The sequence below is a fragment of the Dendrobates tinctorius genome, unplaced genomic scaffold (assembly GCF_039654945.1).
Source record: "Dendrobates tinctorius isolate UK_male_01 unplaced genomic scaffold, ASM3965494v1 ptg000342l, whole genome shotgun sequence".
In the NCBI taxonomy this organism is placed as follows: domain Eukaryota; kingdom Metazoa; phylum Chordata; class Amphibia; order Anura; family Dendrobatidae; genus Dendrobates; species Dendrobates tinctorius.
The window spans coordinates 4,245,074-4,260,605 of record NW_027362008.1 but is presented as its reverse complement, the minus strand read 5'-3'; the positions used below and the strand labels follow the sequence as shown (position 1 = coordinate 4,260,605).

Sequence of the window (15,532 nt, the reverse complement as noted above, 5' to 3'; positions counted from 1 at the left end):
GACCATGCTATTTTAGAATTTTGGATTACTAGAGGTGGAAGACCTGTGAGACTCAGACGTCAAGGTTAGATTTCAGAAAGGCAGATTTTAAGGGATTCAGAAAGAGAATTGGAGGGATCCAATGGCTGGATATCCTTAAAGACAAAAATGTCCAGGAAGGATGGGAAATCTTGAAAAATGAAATTCTCAAAGCACAGTTGTTAACAATTCCGAAAAGAGGGAAGAATAGGAAGCATTTAAGGAAACCAGGATGGATGAACACAGAACTTAAGCACATGCTAAAAAGGAAGAAAAAAATGTTTATAAAATGGAAAGAGGGAGGCATATCTAAAGAAGAATATAATGCTGTCTGCAGAACCTGCAGGGCACAAATCAGATTAGCTAAAGCTGAAAATGAACTGAGGCTTGCAAGAGATGTCAAAAGCAATAATAAAGGATTTTGGGGATATGTCAAAAGTAAAAGAAAAGTCAAAGATGCTATAGGATTTTTACAGGATGAAAATGATGAAATGGTAAGACAGGATGTTGAGAAGGCTGAACTTTTAAATTCCTATTTTGCATCTGTTTTCTCTCAGAAAGGAAATGCAACATCAACTGTTATTCACTGTCCTATTAAGGGAATAGAAGAATCCAGGATATCTATAAACAGAAAGATAGTGAGGAAACACTTAGCTAACCTAAATGAATTCAAGTCTCCAGGTCCAGATGAATTACACCCCAGAGTACTGAAGGAGATAGCAGAAGAAATTTTTGAACCCCTCTCCATAATCTTTGAAAATTCTTGGAGAACAGGAGAAGTGCCAGAAGACTGGAGAAGAGCAAATGTTGTTCCTATCTTCAAAAAGGGGAAGAAGGTGGACCCAGGCAACTATAGGCCGGTGAGTCTGACTTCTATACCAGGAAAGATCTTTGAACAAATTATTAAACAACTTGTATGTCAATACCTGGATAAGAATGAAGTGATTAAACAGAGTCAGCATGGGTTTCTAACTAATAAGTCATGTCAGACTAACTTAATTTCCTTCTATGACGGTATCACTGATTGGGTGGATCAAGGAAATGCTGTAGATATAGTATGTCTTGACTTCAGCAAAGCATTTGACAAAGTCTCTCATACAATCCTTATTGAAAAAATGACTAAGTATGGAATGGACAAGGCAACTGATAGGTGGATTCATAACTGGCTTAGTGATCGGACCCAAAGAGTGGTCGTAAATGGCTGCACATCCAGTTGGAAGAATGTCTCATGTGGGGTACCACAGGGCTCTGTCCTGGGCCCTGTATTGTTCAACATCTTTATCAACGATTTAGATGAAGGAATTGAGGGTAAACTGATTAAATTTGCTGATGACACAAAGCTAGGAGGGATAGCTAATACTAGAGAAGAGAGAGAGAGGATTCAAAAAGATTTAAATAAACTGGAGAAGTGGGCAGCAACTAACAGAATGGTTTTTAACAGGGAGAAATGCAAAGTACTACATCTGGGCAATAAAAATGAAAAAAGCATATATAGAATGGGAGGAATAGGTCTAAGTGACAGCACATGTGAAAAAGACTTGGGTATACTAATAGATCACAGACTGAAAATGAGTCAACAGTGTGATGCAGCAGCAAAAAAGGCAAATGCAATTCTAGGATGTATTAACAGAAGCATACAGTCTAGATCACGTGAAGTCATTATTTCCCTCTACTCCTCTTTGGTCAGACCTCATCTGGAATATTGTGTCCAGTTTTGGGCACCACATTTTAAAAAAGACATCAACAAACTGGAGCAAGTTCAGAAAAGAGCGACCAGAATGGTGACCGGTCTGCAAACCCTGTCTTATGAGGAAAGGTTGCAGGATTTGGGAATGTTTAGTTTGCAAAAGAGAAGACTGAGAGGAGACTTAATAGCTGTCTACAAATATCTAAAGGGCTGTCACATTGTAGAAGGATCAACTTTATTCTCATTTGCACAAGGAAAGACTAGAAGCAATGGGATGAAACTGAATGGGAAGAGACACAGATTAGATATTAGAAAAATCTTTTTGACAGTTAGAGTGATCAATGAGTGGAACAGGCTGCCACGAGAAGTGGTGAGTTCTCCTTCAATGGAAGTCTTCAAACAGAGGCTGGACAGACATCTGACTGGGATGATTTAGCGAATCCTGCTTTGAGCAGGGGGTTGGACCAGATGGCCCAGGAGGTCCCTTCCAACTCTACGATTCTATGATTCTATGATTCTATGATTCAATAACAATCATAGAAAGAAGAAAAATACATTTCTCTCTATCATACACTGAGTGTCATAGAGTAATAGTAAGAGACACAGATCTAAAAACACAATTTCAGCAGAGGAGGGTAAAAGTACCTAGGTGAAAGCAAAAATGAAAACAATTTGATTCAAAACCAGATCTACATCGCATAAAAAAACACAGATAGCAATATGCTCCTGCATAACAATCCACATAAACTAGCGAGGAACAAGCCGCAATTGCGAAAAATACTTTATATCTTAATCATATAGTGGATGGTGTTAAATATTCCTAGATGACAAAGAAAAAACATTCACATTCAAAACAGGATGAATAACGCATGGAAAAACACACATAACCAAAAGGAAAATATAACGATGCACGTAAGTTGACTGGGAACAAGCCGCAATTGCAAAGAAAGATTTTCATCTTGGTCATATAGTGGATCGCTTGACAACTTCACTTGCTAATTTCACTTGGTAATGAGCTGGTGGGAAGAGCTGTATATTTATACTGTAAATAATCCATTTAAAGATTGTGTCTATTGGTAAGGCAGATACATAGATGATATCATTATCATCTGGAATTCTGATGTATCTGCCGTACAGGATTTTAATTTTTATATTAATTGCAATCCCTTGAATTTAAAATTTGTGGTCCGCCATAAAATTTCATGCATTGATTTTTTTTATTTGATTTTACAAGGAATTTCAGGTAAACCTGTAGTAACACAAAAATTTAGAAAGAACACAGCAGGCAATGCTATACTCCATGGAAAAAGCCATCATCCTAAACATACAATTAAAAGTATACCTGTTGGGGAGATGACGAGAGCTAAATGCAATTGTAGCACAAATACAGATTATCAACAGGAAGTTTCTAACATTAAGCAGTGATTGACCCAAAGGGGTTATACCCAATGGAGTTTAAGCAAAGCTGAAAACATTGTGGCTCAAAAACCGCGATTCAAACCTCAGTGTAACACACATGAACATTCAGTCACTCCTGTAACATTGGTCTCGCAGTGTAGTAACCAGTTTGCCTCTATTGAACGAATTATTCAAAATAATTTATCTGTATTAAAAGAGGATCCAGATATAGATAGTATTATAGGGAAAGGATTTAGAATAGACTCTAGGAGAGCACCATCTTTAGGTCAGAGCCTTTTGCCAAGTTTTTTGAATATGTCTCAAATTCAATCCACAAATTGGCAGAAAACCAAGGGTTTTTATAAGTGTGGCGCTAAGTCCTGTAAATACACTAAAGAGAGCTCTAGCTTTGGAGATTCTAGTGAAAGCAAGAATTTTGCTACTAAAACCTTTATCAATTGTAGCACTAAAACCTTGGTATATATTATGGAGTGCACCTTCTGCCATCTAAAACATGTTGGAAGCACAAAACGCAAGCTGAAGAAAAGAATTGGGGAACACATCTATGACACAGAGAATATTAACATGGAGAGGAACACATCTCAGGTGTCAAAACATTTTATTGAATGTCATAAAGATGACCTGAAAACACTTCTGGTGTATGCAATTGAAAAAATACACACACCCATCAGAGGGGGTGATACGGAGGTTACATTACAAAATAGGGAAGCCTGGTGGATTTTCAAACTTAAGCATTTTAATAGACATGTTCACTTTATTCTGTGTGCTGACATGATTATGTTCATACCCAAGAAAATCACAATATGTTTTTTATAGCTGTCATATTCAGAGTCAATGCTTTTTATTTTTCTGAATGCAGATCTGCATGAGGACATGTTTTTGGGTACAAAACTAGTTGTTTTGGTACAGCGTTGGGATACATGATTTTTTTAATTCAATTTTTTAGTGAGGTAAGATGAACAAGAATAGCAAGTTTAGCAGTTTTTCACTTTTCCCTTCATGCGGCATTCATCGTGCACAATATATGATAAGATTGTTTTATAACATGGGTCAGATCAGCAAAATTCAAAATCGCTTAACCGTTTGGATTTTCCCAATTAATTTGAATTTCAGAGAAGTTATTCTCCATGAATTGAGTATCGCTTTTTAAGTACTGGGATTAGTGATGAGCGAGCACTAAAATGCTTGGGCACTCGTTGTTCGGGTCGAGCAAATTGTAATACTTGGGTACTCGGACAGAACAGCGAGCCCAATATAAGTCTATGGGAAACCCGAGCATTTTTGCTGTGATCCCCCAAGGGGGTCATTTTAAGGTCTAGAAACATCTGAAAATGAAATGGGGAATTCATGGGGATCGCCCCTGGAAGCATTCCTGACTCCTAGTTCACAGCTTTAAATATTTTTTTCCGAGATTCATACCATAGTCATATGCACCCCATTAAACACTTGGAACCCACATACTGGATGGGCCCAGGAAAAAAATACACTTCACCATATTCATACGGTTCTCCCCTACTCTTTTGTTTACAGAGTGACAGCAATGTCTGCCCTGCTGCATAGTCCTATGCACCCCATTACACCTTGGTACCCACATACTGGTTGGGCCCAGGAAAATACACTTCAACATATTCATTTCGTACTACTGTAAAGCAGCTCTGTTGATGTATGGAGACTAAATGATGTGTGCTCAGTGTATAAACAGCCTTTTTGTTGCTCAAAGCAGCGATTAAGATAAAACTCTCTGGTTAGTTGCTCCTTGGAAAAACCTAATGGAAGGAACCGGGTGGGAGTTTGTAATGAAGTGGGAAAATCACGTGAAGACAATATGTGAATATAATTGCTCAATTTTTTTGTATGCAACCGGGTACTCAGATAGGACACTAATTAGAGGATATAGTGAACCAACCAAGAGTTTCTATAAATAGATAAGATTTATGTTTTTGTCCATTGGCATTAGAGCTTTTTTGATAAAATACGGGTAGCGGGAGAATACAGAAGTACTGCGTGTATGGATGTGATTGAAATGTCAGACAATGCCTGCCATTTTCTGAAGTCTGTTTGTGGTCGGTGTCTGATATTCTCCTGGTGACCCTTTGCTACCCCTGAGGACTGAGGAAGAGGCCGCCCTAGTATACCCATGCCAGACAACCCTGGACTGCTCAACCCGTAATGACCTCCTGCCTTTCTTCTGTTATCCTGAGACATGTACCCTTCCCTGATGTGCGGAACCGGGAGCCTTGCATAACTGTTTCATTTATGTACCATGTCTTGTTCAAGTAAACTTTATGTCTATACCTGAAGTGTGCGGTGTCATGTCATTCTGCCTCCTCGTCCACATGCTCAGCTGCCACAGACCCCGGTCGCTACTCTTCCCTAGTCTGGGTAGGCCTGGGTCCCCCCTGTGGTCCAGTGGGTCCACATTCCATCCCCACTTGGGACGCTCACCCCACATCGTCGTGGTCGTCGACGTGGAGGTGTTGGCTCGGCAGCAAACTCGTCACTAGTCGTGACATCCAGTTATCATCTGTCTATGTGGTCACAGTCCTATGGCTAATGGTCAGTTCCTACAATTCCCAGAAAATCTGAAGGACATGCATTCTCTTCCCTTTTGAGGTGAAATGTTCTAACATCTTTTTAGAAAAATATCTTTTGAATATGAACTCATGACTATTAACTTAGAGCACATTGACTTTTGGAAAGCACCCCCGTATTCCTGTCATTTTTCATTTAATTTTATCTTGTGTCCGAGGATGTGGTTGACAACTCATTGTATAACCTATCTTTTTATGTCAACGATTGTGTAACCTCCCTTTCTATTTTGCCAATTCTTATGTATTCTTCATTTCTTTTTGATCTTGTTCTATAAAAGTTCACACTGTCAATAAACCTTAGAGACTATTTGGAAAGACAGCGAGCAGTCTGTCTCTCTCATTATGCTTCATTGCATAGGTACCCATAAGACAGAAACTACCCAAGTAGAAATAGAAATCTCTTCTCCAACAATGTTAAATAAATTCAAATATAAAATCCTCTGATTTTACTATGAGTGTCAAGTTTTTTCCCCACAAAGGCACAGTGAAGTCAGAGGTCTGGTGATGCTGGAAGTCCTGGCCACCCACAAGAATGATAGTGAGACTTTACATTGAGACATTTTATACCAGAATCTGTTATGAATTGGGAACTCAGGCAGTAAAATATTTTTGAGCACAAAGGGCAATCATATTCAGTCACTCAAGAGTTTTGTTTTCAAATTATTAGAATTTGTGCTGACTCATAATGATTTTATTTTTTACTGCATGCTTTCCAAAAAGTAAAAGACACATCTCTTCTTACTATAAGAATATTGTCTTTAAATTGTAAGAATAATTTGATATGTAATAGAAATGGATTGTTCAAATTAAGTATCTTTCTCCAAAAAATATATTTACAAGTCACGGCAACTGGTGTATCCATTGCTGTATCAGCTGCCTGGTTATACCAGGGTCCTGCAAATTGAAAGGAATTGTGTGCAAAGCAAAAGCTCAAGGATTGTCACCAGCTGCAATAATTCTTGTCAATCAAACTCATCTTGTATTTGTAAAAAATCTTGAGTCCTGTATAACCAAGGGAGTTTTCCTAACCCATGGGCATAATATCCAGTCCAAATAGCAAGATGGAGGCTCAGCATATTTATTGAAATTGGGAATAAAGTACCAGTATTATTTTTTTGTGACAAAAAGACTGGCACTTCCAAGCTAATGTGAACAGGAGCCAACTAGCTGCAGTTACCTTCATTTTCAATAAACAAAAAAGTTGCACTCTGTAGTGCTAAAGCATGTCAATGTGAAATATGTAGAATGTGAATAGCAATACCATGACAATTCCTTTTCTATATCGCTTTTTATGTTTTGTTACTTTTATGAAAAAAACTGACTTAAAAAATGTTTTGGGAGTGTCCCATGTTCGTATACCTGCAAATTATATATTTTTCTGTTTTACTCGAGACAAACTATAGTAAGATACAAGTCTGTTTTATTCTTTTATTGAGCTACTTACAATAGTTCACAGTCTGCTTTGTAGACATTATTGATTAAAAAAATAAATATCATGTTGCAGTTTTTATGTCATAGATTCAACATATCAGGTTGCTTCGGTTTCTGAAGATTCCTTGGCTTTCCATGGCAAGTGCATAAATTTTAGAATGTCAATGGCCGAGCCTCTCTTACAGGCATTTATTTGAAGCAGTTCCCAGAACATTACTCTGGCCTCCACTGAAATTGTCTTCCACTTTTTTGGAGCTTTTGACAGATCCCTTCCAACCTGCCACCAGGCAAACTCTTTATAATCTTGATCACCGCGTTTTGCCCCATGCCAAGGATAGAGTCCAGAAAGAGCATAGTAAATGACTACACCAAAAGCCCAGACATCAAGACTAGGATGTAGCAACAACTGTTCTCCTGGTCTAAGGCAGCAGAGCTCTGGAGCAGTGTAGGGTTTATACCAGGGCACAAAAGGAACAAATGTGCCCTGGAGCCTGGTGAGTCCAAAGTCTGCCAGCTTTATCCAGTGACATTCTGCATCCATCAAAAGAATATTATTCGGCTTGATATCCTGATGAACCATTCCTCTGTTATGCATAAAGTCCAGAGCACTGGCGATCTGAGGAACACAGCGCTTCAACATGTCCTCCTGCATGCCGACCTAAGAAAAAGACAACACAGAAGATTACACAGCTGAACAGCAGAAAGGAAAACATATCTGATATAAAAGAACAGAAGACTTATAGATATCTTCTACTATTAGATATAATTCCTGCAGACATCAGTTCTACTCTGCTCTTAATCAGATAGATCCTCTATAATGTGAGATTTCCACTAAAAATTAAATATCAGTCACACAGAGGATGTTACCAGCTCACACATACTCATACAACCTAAACCTGCCTAATTATGGGTTCCCATACTGCTACATACAGAAATATGAGTTTATTAAATCTGGGGAAATAGGGTAATGTTAGATGTCAGATCTACAATAAAGACCACTATTTTATTTTCTTTAGCAGTATGAATAATGCTTAGAATATGTAAAAGTGGAGAACAGCTTAAGATCTTACTTTAGGTACAAGGATGGACTGGAGATTTCCGGCCGGTGCCACTTCCTGAACAAACACAAAATCCCTACTGGTATGGAAGAAGATGTCGTGAGTAAATATGATGTTCCGATGGATGCTGAGGGTTTGCGAAATGCAATATTCCAGAAAGAAGTTGTCTTCTGGAGTCTTCTTCTTTGCCATCATTTTAATTGCCACAGTCTGTCCTGTTGAATAAACATTATAATTGTTAATATTCATCATCATCCTCGTAGTCATCATCATCATATTCCATAACACTTTCGCAACCATACAAAAACCTGATCAATCACTTTACACAGGAGCATTCATAAGACTAGAGGGTAGTGGTGCAGAATACTAATGACGCGTTTTAGATAGGATACAACTAGGGTTATACTTAATGATTGTTAACAAGTACAGTTTGTCAGGGTACAAGCAGATTTCACTTTCATCTTTCACATTCATCTAAAACCACCCTGATGGCTCAGTCATCTTCATAGTCATCATCCATCATCATCATCTCACCTGAATGTTTGTGTTTTCCCATGTGTACATTTCCAAAAGATCCAGTCCCAAGTTCTAGCAAAAGTTCAAAGTGGTCAGTCACTTCCATCATCTTCAGGTTCTTGGATGTTTCTGATATCAGATGAAGAAGGTGTTTTGCCGTGTTCTTGCTTGCTTCCTTGATGTTGGTTGCCATTCTGAATAAAATGAAATGAGATATGGTATTGAATAAAGCATGAAACATCTTTGAGACCCATAATAACATACTGTAATCACCTCGTGTAAACTGCGACTACAAATGCACAATTGTATAATAGTGTGCAGTCACTGTAATAATGTTCCAGCATTGCATAATTCCCCAGGGATCTGCAGTAATACCATCTGCTATATGCTGTGCTATACTCATCACATATTCACCTTTGTAGATGGAGATTGAAGAGGTCTACTGCTACTGAAAGAGATGATAGTCAATGCTGAACTCCTCCTGTACACCAACAAGTCTACAGCTTGATGCTCCTCAGAGGCCAGTTCTGACCACAAATAATACCTGGAGTGAAGTAGATGTCACTGAGAGGAGGAAACAGTTTATATGTGGGAAGAGCAGGGGGTTGTTAATTAGTGGGATATTGTCATTGGCCAAGGCTTACTGTCTTCATTTACATATGAACTGACTTTTATAAGTTTCTGGAGGGAGAATGCTGGGCTGGGACAACACAAAGGGATGGAAATTTCCTGTGGTGCCCTGTGATACTATCCACCATTGTGCTGATAATTAGATAAACTAAAGAGAGAAATGTAATTCAATGTATTGTTTCATGAGAGTTTCATGAAGTCAAGAGACAAAATTTCGAAATTATGCAATGATCGTGGTATTGAATCTGTTATGATTACCTGATTAACAGCTGCTGAGTGCAGTGTTTGGTACAAAGTGCTCAACTGTATTATTTATTAATATAGTAAGGTGTTCCATGCTTCAAACATCTTGTATAAACATATGTAGTTCATGTAAATGGGGGCTATAACAGTCTTCATTTACATGCTATTAGACATCAAGGAGCAGTGGCTTTCTATATTTTATACAATATTAAAGATGTACAAAATTGCACTGAGATATTAGGTTGATCCTTATTTGGCATGAATGCCACCCCCATGGCCATCCCATCCAAGTGTACAACATATTGAAAAATATAATACATGTGTTAGCTTTTTATAGCTTATTGATGTTTTTTTCATTATGATCTTCAGTAATTTACTGTTTTTACATCTCCTGGAAATGAATTTGCCATGTTACCTTCACAGCAGCATAGCATCTTCATAGCTGGTAACCCATTCTTTTCTCACTATTTGGTCAAATGAAATGAAGATTTGGACCTAAGTAGATTTTTTTATTAAATTGGGTAAAGAACATTTACCTGTAGTCACAAGCGATCTAATATAACTGTATTCATATCATATAACAATGTAAATGCATATAAATATATTTCATTTGTATCACTGCTACCCTTTACCACCCATGTACTGACTAGAGATGAGCAGATATGTTTTTTCATCACAAAACAGGTTTGTTTTAAAATATTATTGGAATTTTAGTTGTCTCAAATGTTTTTATATTAATTTCATCTCTTCCACCAAATAAATGGCCCCGCTATGGGTCCAGGTCATGTACCAGCTTCGGCAAATTTATTTTTAGTGTATTGGGAGAATTTCCTTACTTGATGAGCTGATTTTGTACTCCAATCTCATTTTATTTTTGGAAAGATTTATAAATTTAGCTTTATGAGATAGTGAAAAATGTTTTTACATTATTTCATTTTTATTTTTACGTACTGGAGCCAGTTTTGACCTTCACTATAGAACATTTTTATACTTGTTGCATTACATTAGCCATATAAAACAATCCAGCTCACCGCTTTAAGAGATCATGAAGCTCTGAGTACGGAACTGCCATGTCTTGGCGTAAAAAAATCCAAAAAAGAGATGACCTAGCTTAACGATGAAGTGAAAAAACAAATTCTTTGTTCACTCAGATTTGAAAAGACGATAAAATATCAGCATGGAGAGATCCCAGAACATAATCAGCGATACTCAATTCATGGAGAATAACTTCTCTGAAAATCAAATTAATAGGGAAAATCCAAACAGTTAAGCGATTTTGAATTTTGTTGATCTGACCCATGTTATAAAAGAATCTTATCATTTATTGTGCTCGATGAATGCCGTATGAAGGGAAAAGTGAGAAACTGCTAAACTTGCTATTCTTGTTCATCTTACCTCACTAAAAATCTGAATTAAAAAAATCATGTATCCCGATGCTATGCCAAAATAACTAGTTTGTTACCCAAAAAACATGTCCTCATACAGATCTGCAGTCAGAAAAATACAAAGCATTGACTCACAATTAGAGTTGAGCGATACCGTCCGATACGTCAAAGTATCGGATCGGAATGGATCGGCCGATCTTTAAAAAAAGTATCGGTATCGCCGATTCCGATACCGGAAGTCCCATTCAAGTCTATGGGACTTCCGGTATCGGAATAAGAAAAACCCTGTTTTTGCTTTGTACAGCCTTTCTGGGGTCTGTACGGGCCTTTCGGGGGGCTGTGCCGGCCTGCCAGGGGGTCTGTGCAGGCTCCGGTGGTCTGTGCCGGCCTGCCGGGGGGCTGTGCCGGCCTGCCGGTGGTCTGTGCAGGCTCCGGTGGGCTGTGCCGGCCTGCCGGGGGGCTGTGCCGGCCTGCCGGTGGTCTGTGCAGGCTCCGGGGGGCTGTGCCGGCCTGCCGGGGGGCTGTGCCGGCCTGCCGGTGGTCTGTGCAGGCTCCGGGGGTCTGTGCAGGCATCGTCCAATGGGACTACAAGTCCCATCGGGCGATGCCTGCTACCATGACAGTGATTGACACATTAGCCAATGATGGGACAGTAGTAGTCCCATCATCCGGCTAATGTGTTAAATGTTAAAAAAAAAAAAAAAAATACTACATACATACTACATGCATGCTACATACATACTACATGCTACATACATACTACATGCTACATACATACTACATGCATGCTACATGCATGCTACATACATACTGCATGCTACATACATACTACATACATACTACATACATACTACATGCATGCTACATGCATGCTACATACATGCTACATACATACCACATACATACTACATACATACTACATACATACTACATGCATGCTACATACATACTACATACATACTACATGCATGCTACATACATACTACATGCTACATACATACCACATACATACTACATGCTACATACATACTACATATATACTACATGCATGCTACATACATACTACATGCTACATACATACCACATACATACTACATACATGCTACATGCTACATACATACTACATGCATGCTACATACATACTGCATGCTACATGCATACTACATACATACTACATGCTACATACATACCACATATATACTACATACATACAATACATTCATACAATACATACATAGACATACAGTACATATAACATAGAGTATCATACTTACCAATACTTGTCACATTGTTCCCCGAAGCCATTGTCTTTTCCGGAATAAATATTAACATAACAAACCACAAAAATACTCACCCACGATCCGAAGCAGTCCACGAGTGTGTCCCACGACGATCTTGGGTAGAGAACTGCAGCATCAGCTGTTGCTGCCGTTCTCTACGGGCTGCAGGAATCCAATGACGGAAGGTAGGTATCCTTCCGCACTGTATTCCTCCGCCACTTAAAAAAAAAAAGTCCCTAGTCTCACTTTATGCCATTGCTGTGTGGGAAATTCCCACGCAGCAATGGCATAAAGTGAGACTAGGGACTTTTTGTTTTTTTAAGTGGCGGAGGAATACAGTGCGGAAGGATACCTACCTTCCGTCATTGGAATCCTGCAGCCCGTAGAGAACGGCAGCATCATCTGATGCTGCAGTTCTCTACCCAAGATCGTCGTGGGACACACTCGTGGACTGCTTCGGATCGTGGGTGAGTATTTTTGTGGTTTGTTATGTTAATATTTATTCCGGAAAAGACAATGGCTTCGGGGAATAATGTGACAAGTATTGGTAAGTATGTTACTCTATGTTATATGTACTGTATGTCTATGTATGTATTGTATGGATGTATTGTATGTATGTAGTATATATGTGGTATGTATGTAGCATGTAGTATGTATGTAGTATGTATGTAGTATGTATGTAGTATGTATGTGGTATGTATGTAGCATGTAGTATGTATGTAGCATGCATGTAGTATATATGTTGTATGTATGTAGCATGTAGCATGTATGTAGTATGTATGTGGTATGTATGTAGCATGTAGTATGTATGTAGCATGCATGTAGCATGCATGTAGTATGTATGTAGCATGCATGTAGTATGTATGTAGCATGCATGTAGTATGTACGTAGTATGTATGTAGCATGCATGTAGTATATATGTAGTATGTATGTAGTATGTATGTAGCATGTAGCATGTATGTAGTATGTATGTGGTATGTATGTGGTATGTATGTAGCATGTAGTATGTATGTAGCATGCATGTAGCATGCATGTAGTATGTATGTAGCATGCATGTAGTATGTATGTAGTATGTATGTAGCATGCATGTAGTATGTATGTAGTATGTATGTAGTATGTATGTAGCATGTATGTAGTATGTATGTGGTATGTATGTAGCATGTAGTATGTATGTAGCATGCATGTAGCATGCATGTAGTATGTATGTAGCATGCATGTAGTATGTATGTATGTAGTATGTATGTAGCATGCATGTAGTATGTATGTAGTATGTATGTAGTATGTATGTAGCATGCAGTATGTATGTAGCATGTATGTAGCATGTATGTAGTATGTATGTAGCATGTAGTATGTATGTAGCATGCATGTAGTATATATGTAGTATGTATGTAGCATGTAGTATGTATGTAGCATGCATGTAGTATATATGTAGTATGTATGTAGCATGTAGTATGTATGTAGTATGTATGTAGTATTTTTTTTTTTTTTTTTTTAACATTTAACACATTAGCCGGATGATGGGACTACTACTGTCCCATCATTGGCTAATGTGTCAATCACTGTCATGGTAGCAGGCATCGCCAGATGGGACTTGTAGTCCCATCGGACGATGCTTGCACAGACCCCCGGACATCAGCACAGCCCCCCGGCAGGCCGGCACAGACCCCCACAGGGTGCACAGACCACCGGCAGGCCGGCACAGCCCCCTGGCAGGCCGGTACAGACCCCCACAGGGTGCACAGACCACCGGCAGGCCGGCACAGCCCCCCGGCAGGCCGGTACAGAGCCCCACAGGGTGCACAGACCACCGGCAGGCCGGCACAGCCCCCCGGCAGGCCGGTACCGACCCCGGGCAGTCCACACAGCCCCCCGGCAGGCCGGCAGAGACCCCCGGAAGGCCCGAAATAACGGCGCATCATGATGCGCACACACCGCGCATCATGATGACGTCAGGCCGTCAATCAACTTTGAACTTCCGATTCCGATGCCGAATTCCGATATTGAAAAAATATCGGAAGTCGGTATCGGAATTCCGATACAGCAAGTATCGGCCGATACCCGATACTTGCGGTATCGGAATGCTCAACACTACTCACAATATGACAGCTATAAAAAATGTATTGTGATTTTCTTAGATGTGAACATAATCATATCAGCACACAGAATAAAGTGATCATGTCAATTATACTGCTGGACGAACTCCATAAAAATAACAACTATTTCCAATTCATAGCTGTTTGTTTCTGCTTCCCAACAAAACAATGAGATAAATAATAACTAGAAAGGCATATATAACCAAAAACAAAGCCTCAATCAGCGTCACCTACAATAAACCGAAAAATAAATAAGTGAAGGTTATCAGAATATGGTCATGATATCATCCACCGAATAAAGGTAACATGACATCTATACCCAACATTGACTGGGGTTTAAAAAAATATTAAAACAAATTCAGAATTTATGTGTTTTTCTTTCATTTTGCCTCCTAAATAATGTAAAAGTGATCGAAAAGTTGCATGTACAACAAACTGTTAACAACAAAAGCTACAGATTTTCAGGCAAAAATAAATCTTCATACCACGCCAGTAACAGAAAATTGTAAAACAGTATAAAAATGGGGTTTTTTTAAGTATATATTGTACAAAACATAAAAAACAATTAAGATTATACAAATTTACCAGCACCATATTAGTACTGACCTACTGAAAGCAGTTACTGCGCTATTTTTTCAGCACATCAGATAACACAAACTTTAAACTACAAATAAATGTTAACATTACTGTTTTCTTTATTTCTCTTGCAACAAAGTGCTTATAAAATCATGCTAATAAGTTACACTTAAAAAGTGTTACAATTGGCAAATATAACTGACACTTAAAAAACCCTTTTACATCTATATTGCCCAAAAAAGAAAGGTATGGCTAATGTATCAAAAAAGAGATGATCCAGAAGATTGTGTTATGAACGCGTTTCAGGTGTCCCAGCACCCTTAGTCATGATAACAGGCATTGTTCAAGAAAGCACTAATATGCTGAACACTAGTGAAAGACAATTAACATATCTAATTAACGCAAATGAATTACACGTGAAGACATACATGGTTAAAATCAAGAATGTGGATTCCACATGGCATAAAGGCGAGAATATATTTCAATTGCGCAGAACAAACGCAGTATATTGTAAATTCTTCTTAGCAGCCACAGTACAGAAGTACAGAAATATACATTTATATAAGGGAGCAAATGAAAGAACCATAATTGTAAAAATTGATGTT

The 15,532-nt window shown here is 38.6% G+C and overlaps 1 protein-coding gene across 1 annotated transcript; it reads right to left on the bottom strand.

Moving 5' to 3' along the window:
• Nucleotides 1-7,243: 7,243 nt before the first annotated feature.
• On the bottom strand, nucleotides 7,244-8,913 carry LOC141074912 (serine/threonine-protein kinase SBK1-like). Its single transcript, XM_073562220.1, has 3 exons — nucleotides 8,739-8,913; nucleotides 8,217-8,419; nucleotides 7,244-7,804 (listed from the first exon to the last, which is right to left on the bottom strand). The coding sequence occupies exons 1-3, from the start codon at nucleotides 8,911-8,913 to the stop codon at nucleotides 7,244-7,246; spliced, it is 939 nt and encodes a 312-aa protein (XP_073418321.1).
• Between the last annotated feature and the right edge of the window lie 6,619 nt (nucleotides 8,914-15,532).

What these genes read in the sequence shown, in the direction of transcription:
- LOC141074912 (XM_073562220.1), bottom strand. Translation starts at nt 8,913, where the DNA reads ATGGCAACCAACATCAAGGAAGCAAGCAAGAACACGGCAAAACACCTT. An exon ending in GGGAAAACACAAACATTCAG is followed by an intron (nt 8,420 to 8,738) that starts GTGAGATGATGA and finishes TTTATTCAACAG; the next exon opens with GACAGACTGTGGCAATTAAA. An exon ending in AGTCCATCCTTGTACCTAAA is followed by an intron (nt 7,805 to 8,216) that starts GTAAGATCTTAA and finishes TCTTTTTCTTAG; the next exon opens with GTCGGCATGCAGGAGGACAT.